This window comes from Phocoena sinus, chromosome 15 (genome assembly GCF_008692025.1).
Source record: "Phocoena sinus isolate mPhoSin1 chromosome 15, mPhoSin1.pri, whole genome shotgun sequence".
NCBI lineage: Eukaryota > Metazoa > Chordata > Mammalia > Artiodactyla > Phocoenidae > Phocoena > Phocoena sinus.
In genome coordinates this window covers 25,717,171-25,729,508 of record NC_045777.1, presented here as the reverse complement: position 1 = coordinate 25,729,508, position 12,338 = coordinate 25,717,171, and the positions used below count along the sequence as shown (strand labels likewise).

Here is a 12,338-nt window from a genome sequence, read left to right as displayed (position 1 = left end):
AAAATCATAGACTCAAAATTGTTCTTGATATTTTTATAGGACACAGACACTAAATAATTCATATACCAGGTTACTCAGCAGCAGTGTTTATAAAGACACAAGACGCAAAACATAGTAAAAGTTTATCAATAGGGAACCAGTAGGGTCTTCCCTGGTGGTGCAGTGGGTAAGACTCTGCGCTCCCAATTCAGGGGGCCCAGGTTCGATCCCTGGTCAGGGAACTAGATCCCATATGCATGCCGCAACTAAGAGTCCGCATGGTGCAACTAAGAAGTCTGCATGCTGCAACTAAAAGATCCCACATGCCACAACTAAAGATCCCAGGTGCCACAACTAAGAGCCGGTGCAGCCAAATAAATAAATAAATATATTTTTTAAATTTATTTAAAAAAATAGGGAACCAGTAAAACAAATTATGGTTTATCTACACAATGGAATATTACACAGTTGTGACAAAGAATGAGATAGCTATGTATACAGATATGATTGCTCTCCAAAATATACTCTGAACAGAAATAAGCAAGGCACAGATCAACATGTATAGTAACTTTGATGTAGAAAGTATACAAATGAATATATTTATAAATACATGAAATGTCTCTGGAAGGTTAAAGAAGTAGTTGCTAAGAGCAGTTGCCTTCAGGGAAGGAACTGAAAAACTAGGCAACCCAGGAAGAAAAAACAACTGCTTTGCACTGCATACTATTTTGACCTTTTGAATTTTATACCACACTCAGGTTTTACCCAGTCAAAAAAAAAAAGAAAAGAAAATGTATCCTTGAAAACCTTTTAAATCATCCAAAATCATAGTGTACATACATGTTTATATATACAAACACACACACTTTATATATATCTTTAGGTACACAAGCTCATAATGGAGCTGGAGAACCACTGAGCTAGACAAAAGTGGAAAGTCTATACACCAAAGTCTAGACATTCAAACCAATCTGCCTTTAAGAGAACTACCATATCCAGAGGGAAATGAAGAATGGGTAGAGAATTTTAAAACAGATTCTCTTACAGGATTTACTCTATTCTGTCTTATTAACAACTAACCTCTACTGTGCACTTAACTATTATAAAACACTATTTTAAGTGCTTTATATATATTATCTTAAATCTCAAAATAACCTGACGAGGTTGGTATTTATGTTATCCCTTTTCACAGATAAAGAAAGCAAAAACTTTTCCCAAGGTCACACATTATTAAATGGGAAAGGCACAATGTGAGTGCTTGTTCTCATCCACTATGCTACTTGATTAAGCCTCTAGGACCTTAACCCTAATCTAGGAATTAGACTCCAAGTAAACACTCACCTTCAATGCCCATAGGATATGCTTCCACCTCACACTGAAAACTCACTTCCCAACTCTAGCATTAAAAAGAATTTCTCGGGCTTCCCTGGTGGCGCAGTGGTTGAGAGTCCGCCTGCCGATGCAGGGGACACGGGTTCGTGCCCCGGTCTGGGAAGATCCCACATGCCGTGGAGCGGCTGGGCCCATGAGCCATGGCCACTGAGCCTGCGCGTCCGGAGCCTGTGCTCCGCAACGGGAGAGGCCACAACAGTGAGAGGTCCGCGTATCGAGAAAAAAAAAAAAAAAGGCTGAGGATGGCTAGGAGGGCAACAAGGAGCCTCTGTAAAACAAATCACATCTGTTGGCCAAAAAAGAAGTTCTGCATATTAATGAAAGATTTTCGGTTTCTTTTAAAGAGAACAGTGCCCTTCCCTCCACTTTCAAATTCTGAACAACCTAAACATAATTTTAAATATTCTAATGAAGAGGAATATTAGCACAATTGTTTTTCATCTCAAATTGCTGAACTGTATAAAAGGGTAGACAGGTTTATTAGAAAAAATAAAGAAATGAATGGTAAGATCCTTGTGGTTTCTCAAGGACAGCCTCGCTGCCACTTTCTTTTCTTCCCAGCTGTCCACAATCAACCAGAAACTGGTCAGGAATGGTGTCAGTCTCAGCATAGAAGTAGCTCCTCCCCCAGCCCAGGACTCACCTGTCTCATGCTATAGGCAAAGAGGAAGCCCGTGTTGTACTGAACTTCCTGAAGCAAAGACACTGTCTGGAGGTGATCTTCCTCCGTCTCACCACAAAAGCCAGCGATGAAATCGCTGCTGAGGCTCACACCTGTGACACACAACAAAAGACAGCATGTCACTGCTGCTTACCTTTAAGAGAAGCCTTTGGTACCTGTGGATTACGGAGGGAAGGATAGAGACTGTAAGGCCTTCCCTGGAGCTAGCTAACCCGTGTGCAAGTAAAACGGAACAGTTATTATAGAGCAAGGAGGTAAAGGCCTGCTCATCAACAAGGTTCCCATGCCAGAGCCTGGCTTCTCAGTCTACATTCCCCTCAGTGCTAGAAAAGGTATTTTTCACTTCAAATATTGGATTTAGGGACACAGTAGGAGTCCGTATTTTCAAATTTGTCCTGCTTTAACTTTTTTTAATTTAATTTTTATCTTATATTGGGGTATATTTGATTTACAATGTTGCGTTAGTTTCAGGTGCACAGCAAAGTGATTCAGTTTTACATATACATATATCCATTCTTTTTCAGATTCTTTTCCCATATATTTAGGTATTACAGAATATTGAGTAGAGTTCCCTGTGCTATACAGTAGGTCCTTGTTGATTATCTGTTTTATGAATTCCACTTATAATTGACATCATATGTTATTTGTCTTTGTCTGACTTACTGCACTTAGTATGATAAACTCTTGGTCCATCCACACTGCTGCAAATGGCATTATTTCATTCTTTTTTATGGCTGAGTAATATTCCATTGTATATATGTACCACACCTTCTTTATCCATTCCTGTCGATGGACATTTAGGTTGCTTCCATGTCTTGGATACTGTAAATAATGCTGCAATGAACACTGGGTGCATGCATCTTTTCGAATTATGGTTTTCTTGGGATATATGCCCAGGAGTAAGATTACTGGATCATATGGAAGCTCTATATATAGTTTTTTAAGGAACATCCAAACTGGTTGTACCAATATGGAGGTTGCCTCCATAGTGGTTGTCTCCATATGGTTGTCTCCACAGTAGCTGTACCAATTTACATTATCATCAACAGTGTAGGAGGGTTCCCTTTTCTCCACACTCTCTCCAGCATTTATTGTCGGAAGATTTTTTGATGATGGCCATTCTGACCAGTGTAAGGTGATACCTTATTGTAGTTTTGATTTGCATTTCTCTGACAATTAGCAATGTTGAGCAGCTTTTCATGAGCTCTTTGGCCATCTGTATGTCTTCTATGGAGAAATGTCTATTTAAGTCTTCTGCCCATTTTTGGATTGGGCTGTTTGTTTTTTGATACTAAGCTGCACGAGCTGTTTGTCTGTCTTGGAGATTAATCCCTTGTCGGTCGCTTCGTTTGCAAATATTTTCTCCCATTCTGTGGCTTGTCTTTTCGTTTACGGTTTCCTTTGCTGTACAAAAGCTTTTTAAGTTGAATTAGCTCCCATTTGTTTATTTTTGTTTTTATCTTCATTACTTTAGGAAGTGGATCCAAAAAAGATATTGCTGCAGGAATTCCCTGGTGGTCCAGTGGTTAGGACTTGGCGCTTTCACTGCCATAGCCTGGGTTCAATCCTTGGTTGGGGAACTAAGATCTCTCAAGCCATGTGGCATGGCCAAAAAAAAAGATACTGCTGCCATGTATGTCAAAGAGTGTCCTGTCTATGTTTTCCTCTAAGAGTTTTATAGTATCCAGTCTTACATTTGGGTCTTTAAACCATTTTGAGTTTATTTTTGTGTATGGTGTTAGAGAATGTTCTAAATTCATTCTTTTACATGTAGCTGTCCAGTTTTCCCAGCACCACTTACTGAAGAGACTGTCTTTTCTCCACTGTATATTCTTACCTCCTTTGTCATAGATTAATTGACCATAGATGTGTGCGTTTATTTCTGGGCTTTCTATCCTGTTCCAATGATCTATATTTCTGTTTTTGTGCCAGTACCATACTGTTTTGATGACTGTAAGTTTTTGTATAGTCTGAAGTCAGGGAGCTTGATTCCTCCAGCTCCATTTTTCTTTCTCAGGATTGCTTTGGATATTCGGCATCTTTTATGTTTCCATATAAATTTTAAAATTGCTTGTTCTAGTTCTGTGAAAAACGCCATTGGTAATTTGATAGGGATTGCACTGAATCTGTAGATTGCCTTGGGTAGTATAATCATTTTGACAATATTGATTCTTCCAATCCAAGAACGCAGTATATCTTTCCATCTGTTTGTGTCATCTTCAATTTCTTTGATCTTATAGTTTCTTAACTTTCGTCTGATAGTGTTTTATAGTTTTCAGAGTACAGGTCTTTTGCCCATTAGGTAGGTTTATTCCTAGGTATTTTATTCTTTTTGATGCAATGGTAAATGGGATTGTTTAATTTCTCTTTCTGATCTTTTGTTGCTAGTGTATAGAAATGCAACAGATTTCTGTACATTAATTTTGTACCCAGCAACTTTACCACATTCATTGATGAGCTCTAGTAGTTTTCTGGTAGCATCTTTAGGATTTTCTGTGTATAGCATCATGTCATCTGCAAACAGTGACAGTTTTACTTCTTCTTTTCCAATCTGGATTCCTTTTATTTCTTTTTCTTCTCTGATTGCCATGGCTAGGACTTCCAAAACTGTGCTGAATAAAAGTGTCTTGTTCCTTGGGGTTCCCTGGTGGCGCAGTGGTTGAGAGTCCGCCTGCCGATGCAGGGGACACGGGTTCGTGCCCCGGTCTGGGAAGATTCCACATGCCACAGAGCGGCTGGGCCCGTGAGCCATGGCTGCTGAACCTGTGCGTCCGGAGCCTGTGCTCCGCAACAGGAGAGGCCACAACAGTGAGAGGCCCACGTACTGCAAAAAAAAAAAAAAATTAAAAAAAAAAAAAAAGTGTCTTGTTCCTGATCTTAGAGGAAATGCTTTCAGCTTTTCACCCTTAAGTATGATGTTAGCTGTGGGTTTGTCATATATAGCCTTTATTATGTTGTTAGGTTCCCTCTATGCCCACTTTCTGGAGAGTTTTTATCACAAATGGGTGTAGAATTTTGTCAAAAGCTTTTTCTGCATCTACTGAGATGATCACATGGTTTGTACTCTTCGGTTTCTTTTTTTTTTTTTTTTTTTTTTTTTGTGGTACACGGGCCTCTCACTGTTGTGGCCTCTCCCGTTGTGGAGCACAGGCTCCAGACGCGCAGGCTCAGCGGCCATGGCTCACGAGGCCAGCCACTCCGCGGCATGTGGGATCTTCCCAGACCGGGGCACGAACCCATGTCCCCTGCATTGGCAGGCGGACTCTCAACCACTGCGCCACCAGGAAAGCCCCTACTCTTCAGTTTCTTAATGTGGTATATCACACTGATTTGTGGATATTGAAAAAAATCCTTACATCCCTGGGATAAATCCCACTTGATCATGGTATATGATCCTTTCAATGTACTGTTGGATTCAGTTTGCTAGTATTTTGTTGAGGATTTTTGCATCTATGTTCATCAGTGATATTGGCCTGTAATTTTCTTTTTGTGGTATCTTTGGTTTTGGAATCAGGGTGATGGTGGCCTCACAGGATGAGTTTGGGAGTGTTCCTTCCTCTGCAATTTTTTGGAATAGTTTCAGAAGGATAAGTGTTAACTCTTCTCTAAATGTTTGACACAATTTGCCTGTGAAGCCAGCTTGTCCTGGATTTTTGTTTGTTGGAAGTTTGGGGGGTGGGTTTGTCTGTCTATCTATCTATCTATTTATTTATTGCTGCGTTGGGTCTTCGTTGTTGTGTGCAGGCTTTCTCCAGTTGTGGCAAGCAGGGGCTACTCTTCGTTGCAGTGTGCAGGCTTCTCATCGCAGTGCCCTCTTCCGTTGTGGAGCACAGGCTCTAGGCACGTGGGCTTCAGCAGTTATGGCATATGGGCTCAGCAGTTGTGGCCCACGGGCTCTAGAGCACAGGCTCAGTAGATGTGGCACACGGGCTTAGCTGCTCCAGGGCATGTGGGATCTTCCCGGACCAGGGCTCAAACCCCCATCCCCTGCTTTGGCATGTGGATTCTTAACCACTGTGCCACCAGGGAAGTCCCTTGTTGGAAGTTTTTTAATCACAGTTTCAATTTCAGTACTTGCAATTGGACTGTTCATATTTTACTTCTTCCTGGTTCAGACTTGGAAGATTTTACCTTTCTAAGAACTCATCCATTTCTTCTAGGTTGTCCATTTTATTGGCAAATAGTTGCTTGTAGTAGTCTCTTATGATCCTTTGTATTTCTGTGGTATCAGTTGTAACTTCTTCATTTTCATTTCTTTTTTTTTTTGGCTGTGCTACATGGCATATGGAATCTTAGGGATCTTAGTTCCCCAACCAGGAACAAACCCTTGCCCCCTGCAGGGGAATCAAGGAGTTCTAACCACCGGATTGCCAGGGAATTCCCTCATTTCTGATTTTATTGATTTGAGCCCTTTCCCTTATATTCTTATATATAAGCCAAAGGTTTATCAATTTTGTTTATCTTTTCAAAGAACCAGGTTTAGTTTATCTTTTCTGTTGTTTTCTTCATCTCTATTTCATTTATTTCTGCTCTGATCTTTAAGATTTCTTTCCTTCTGCTAACTATGGGTTTTGTTTGTTCTCCTTTCTCTAGTTGCTTCTGGTGTAAGGTTAGGTGGCTTGAGGTTTTTCTTGTCTCCTAAGGTAAGATTATATTGCTATAAACTTCCTTCTTAGGGACTTCCCTGGTGCCGCAGTGGTTAGGACTCTGCGCTCCCAATGCTGGGGGCCCGGGTTCGATCACTGGTCAGGGAGCTATATCCCACACACATGCCACAACTAAGAGTTCACATGCCACAACTAAGGAGCCCGTGTGCTCCAACTAAGGAGCCAGTGAACCGCAACTAAGGAGCCCACCTGCCACAACTAAGCCCTGGCACAACCAAATAAAAATAAATAAATAAATTTTAAATAAATAAATAAATAAATAAACTTCCCTCTTAGAACTGCTTTTGCTGTGTCCCAAAAGTTTTAGATCATCATGTTTTCATTTTCATTTGTATCTAGGAATTTTTTGATTTCCTCTTTGATTTCTTCAGCAATCCATTTTTTAGCCTCCATGTGTTTGTGTTTTTTACAGTTTTTTTCTTGTAGTTGATTTCTAATCTCACAATGTTGTGGCTAGAAAAGGTGCTTGATATGACTTCAGTTTCCTTAAATTTCCCATGGTTTGCATGACCCAGCATGCAATCTATCATGAAGAATGTTTCAGTACCTCATCCAAACATATACTTTTGAAGTTAAACACAATGTTCCAACACACTTTAATTTATTTAATTATCCCAACAATCCAATAAGGTGAGTACTATTAACTCCATGTTACAGATGAGAAAACTGCAGCCCAGAGAACCTCCACACTATCCTGTCCCATCCAAATGAAAGTATTGGTACAGAACACAAGTTACAATAATTAGAAATTTGTAAAACAATGTAGACATTGTCAACAAATCTAAACTAAAAGACTTACAGAGTAATTTTATTCGGAGGAAGGGAAAAGAGAAAGGGGAGTAAGGGTTACGATAACAAGAAAGGAATTACCTCTAAGTACACATTTTTAAAGATATCAATTGCTCCCAAATCAGAACTAATTTAGACTATAACTTTGCCAGCTAACGAGCTGGAACGAGGTTTCTCTCATGTGTTCAGAAACACAAAGACTATAGAAAAGGAATCCCTTTAGTACCTGAGGCCACAAGCTAATCCACACCTCTGAGTATATCTAGCAAGACCAAGATATTAAAAAATCGGAAAGAAGAGAAAGAGAGAAAGGAAAAGGAGCAAAGGAAGTGAGAAAGTTGACACAATGTACTACCACAGGTGTTGCCTGTATCTGACCAAGAAGACTGGGGTCACTGGTAGAGTAATGTGCTAAGCAAAATATGTTTCTTAAACATACCTGGGATAGACTCTCTGATATGATGAATTAATTCCACATAAGCTTCTCTTGAATATCTGCAATAAAGTACAAAAAGAAAACGCTTAGATGAACCAATCTTCTTTAAATGAATGCTATAATGAACTAATCACATGTAATTACTTCTCATTCACATAGGACAGTACAAGAGTAAGTATCCAGAAGAGTCCTTTTGATCCAAATCCTGTACTATAACCTAATCCAAAGCCTATAAAATTTTAATTCAAGAACATAAATTACTCTAAATAGATGTTTTTATTTAACTAAGAAATGAAGATAAATTAACATTTAATATCTCTAAAACTCTTTGCCAATGTGGAATACAAGGAAATTACTAGTTCCATACAGCTTGCCATTTGTCACATGATCCTTTCAGTCTTATCTTTGCTATACTTACTATTCCCAAAGTGAGTGAATACATGGAGCTATATTTAAATTCTAAGACCTAAAAACCTTTAATGTTAAAAGCTAAAGGATTAAAATCTCAGTGTGCCACACAGTAGGTGCTTAATAAAACACATGCTAAACAAATGAAATGAGTGATCTAGTCCTCGGTCTATACTTATAGAATGAACAGAAGCAAGTTATAATGTCCATGGGTTTACTCATGTAATAAATATTTAGTGAGCAGCTACTGTGTGCCACACACTACACTAGGTTCTTAGACACTGCTTGGTCCTTAAGGAAACATGGAAAGGTATGGGGTGCCCCCCCCCCCACCCCGCAAGCAAGTCTGACCCCCTCCGCATGGCCTCCAATACACGGCTGCTTCCACTCTGGGCTGGTAGGTGGATCTGTTTACAGATATTGTCCCTCTCGTGAATCAGTTGCAGAACCTGATCAAATAGAACACATTAAAGGTCATCAAAGTCACACCAAAGAATCTTGCAGAAAGGAATACCACCCCCCACTGTTTCTCCACCAAGGTTAATTTTTGAGAATTAAGAGGCTGACTAAACCAAACATATAAATTACCGAAAATCTTTACTTTTGCTCAATCCACGTTCTGTCTGTCCCAGACATTTCACCTGATAGCACCTCTGCTTTCAAAGAGTGAAGAAAGTAAGCAGAGGTCAGATTCAAGCCATGGGGCTATACAGGGGTAGTGCCAACAGAGGCAAGAAAGGAAAAACAGCATTTGTTTCATCCAGCTTACAAACTAATTAGCCACTTTAAAAGATACCATCAAGAAACTAAAACTAGGGCTTCCCTGGTGGCCCAGTGGTTGAGAGTCCGCCTGCCGATGCAGGGGACACGGGTTCGTGCCCCGGTCCGGGAAGATCCCACATGCCACGGAGCGGCTGGGCCCATGAGCCATGGCCACTGAGCCTGCGCATCCGGAGCCTGTGCTCCGCAATGGGAGAGGCCATGACAGTGAGAGGCCTCACTCTCTTTGTATTACAAAGTGGCCTCACTTTGTAATACAAAATACTGACATGATTTGTATTAAGAATACATAAAGAAAAAAAAAAAAAAAAAAAAGAATACATAAAGAACTTTCACAACTCAATAAGACAAATAACACAGAGGGGAAAAAGTAGGGGTGGGGCCAAAAGACAAACATTTCACCAACACAAAAAACCTTCCAAAAAAAGGTTTCACACGTGAGCTACATACTACATGCCAAGCACATTGCCGAGTACGTTCTACCTGTTATATCTATTTCTCAATAACCCAAAGCAGGAAGTGATTATTAACCATTTTACAAACAAAAATGACAAGTTGAAAAGGTCACCCCTACTGGTAAAGCAGTGGAAGAGCCAGGACTGAACTCAGCTCTGAGGCCAAAGTCTAGACTGTTTCACACTGCATCACACTGCCCCCCCACCTGCCCTTCCCACAACATCCTGTAATAAAACCTCTCTCCACACAGCCCTCATGGTCCCACTGGTGGTCTTAGTATCAGTCCTTTACTTGCCCCCACCTCGGGAGACTTCAAATCTTTCCAAAGGATGGGTAGATTCAGAGGGCAATATATAGTAATACACCACAGGATCCCCTGATCCTCTGAGGACGGATGTCTCTGCTGCATGCTACTGGCTGCAGCCTTTGGCATGCTTAAGGATACTGATGTCAGTTCGACACACTAAACTCTCAATACTCACCTCATCAGGAAAGTCCTTGGGGTGGGGAGAGGTGAAACGAATCCTCATTTCAGGATCTATTCTGGAGACCTGATCCAGAAGGTAAGCAAAACGAAGGCCCCCTTGCTTGGCTTTATAGTTGGTAGAAAAGCCACGGCTAAGGTTGGTGGACACTGCATTGTTGAACTGGACCTCTGAATTGTCCCGAAAACTATTAACATTCTGACCAAGGAGTGTCACTTCTTTCAGCCCCTGAAAAACGGAAAATAAATATACTGGAAGCAATTTTAAAACATGTTTGGCAGCTTCATACCAAATCTCTAAGTAAAATTAGCTAAACCTACCAAGAGCCATCCATAAATGTACTCTGTCTTTAACCCAATAATTTCATGCTTGGGCACCTTGTCTGAAGAAATGAACTTCAGAATAAAACCTTATGTAAAAAATCTTCAAAGCATTTTTTAGAATAGCAAAAAAGCTGGATTCAAGCCCCATGTTCAATAATAATGGCTAATTGATAACACCCAAAATCAAGTTATGACACCATTCTGTCCACTGAATGTTATATAACCATCACCTATGAAGTATTCTTGCCAAAAACATTTAGTCTAAATCCCATCAAGCTTTTACACCTAACTTCCAGTTTACCAGAATTCAGGGCAATATTTTAAATGACAACATGAGGAAGCAATCAGCCAAACCCAGACATGTCTAATGCATCATTTAAGACACACAACAAAAAAGTGAAAGGGGGGCTTCCCTGGTGGCACAGTGGTTGAGAGTCCACCTGCCGATTCAGGGGACACGGGTTCATGCCCTGGTCTGGGAAGATCCCACATGCAGCAGGGCAGCTGGGCTCGTGAGCCATGGCTGCTGAGCCTGCGTGTCCGGAGCCTGTGCTCCGCAACGGGAGAGGCCACAACAGTGAGAGGCCCGTGTACCGCAAAAAACAAACAAACAAACAAACAAAAAAAAAAAAAGTGAAAGGACTGTTTTAGATTAAGAGAGTTTGAAGAAATATTACAATACAATCAAACAAAACTGTACAAATCTTGATAGGATCTTGGTTTGAAAACAGAACAGTAACAAGATATTTTTGGATAAATTAATAAATTTTGAATATGGGCTGTGTGTTAGAGAATATTAGTTAATTGTTAAATTTCCTACAAATGATAATGGTATTATGGTTATGAAGGGGAAAATTCTTTATTCTGAGAAGATACATACTGACGGATGCAGGGCAAAGTGGCCTGATGACTACCACTTACTTTCAAATGGTTCAGAAAAAATATATTTATAGGGCTTCCCTGGTGGCGCAGTGGTTGAGAGTCCGCCTGCCGATGCAGGGGACACGGGTTCATGCCCTGGTCCGGGGGGATCCCACACGCCGCGGAGCGGCTGGGCCCGTGAGCCATGGCCGCTGAGCCTGCGCGTCCGGAGCCTGTGCTCCGCAATGGGAGAGGCCACAACAGTGAGAGACCCGCATAACGCAAAAAAAAAAAAAAAAAAAAAAAATATATATATATATTTATATATCTACAGAGGTAGGCAGATAAAGGACATATGACAAAATATTAATAATCATGTTTATTAGACTAGTCTTTCAACCTGTCTGTTTGAAAATTTGCATTGTAAAAGTTCAGAAAGAAGAATAATGGTTTCTATAAAGACTATTTTTTATAATTTTATTTTGACATAACTTCAAACTTATAGAAAAATTGCAATGGTGTAAAAAACTACCAGGACTTCCCTGGTGGTCCAGTGGTTAAGAATCCGCTTTCCAATGCTAGGGAAGCAGGTTCAATCCCTGGTCAGGGAATTAAGATGCCACATGCTGTGGGGCAACTAAGCCCGCGCTGCAACTACTGAGCTTGCGCACTCTGGAGCCCATGCACCACAACTGGAGAGCCCACGTGCCATAACTAATGAGCCCAAGTGCTCTGGAGCCCGCGTGCCACAACTAGAGAGAAACTTGCACACCGCAACAAAGAGCCCATGCGCCACAATGAAAAGATCCCACATGCCACATCTAAGACCCAACACAGCCAAATAAATAAATTATTTATTTTTAATTAAAAAAAAAAAAAAACTCCCATATACTATTTGCCCAGATTCAATAACTGTTAACATTGTGTCCTATTTCTTTATTATTCACATTCACACCTCATGTATATACTTTGTCTCTCTACACACACACGCAAGCACACATTTTTCTAAGTCTTCTGAGAATAAGTTGCAAACATCATACTCTTTTACTTCTAAATATTTCAACATATAGGAATATTTTC

The 12,338-nt window shown here is 40.4% G+C and overlaps 1 protein-coding gene across 1 annotated transcript in view; it reads right to left on the bottom strand.

Moving 5' to 3' along the window:
• Positions 1-12,338, bottom strand: part of CDK5RAP1 (CDK5 regulatory subunit associated protein 1) — a 43,583-nt gene that overhangs the window by 18,761 nt on the left and 12,484 nt on the right. The window contains 4 exon segments of the mRNA XM_032604192.1: positions 2,015-2,145; positions 7,949-8,004; positions 8,705-8,802; positions 10,072-10,302. Of these exon segments, the coding sequence (XP_032460083.1) occupies positions 2,015-2,145; positions 7,949-8,004; positions 8,705-8,802; positions 10,072-10,302 (516 nt within the window).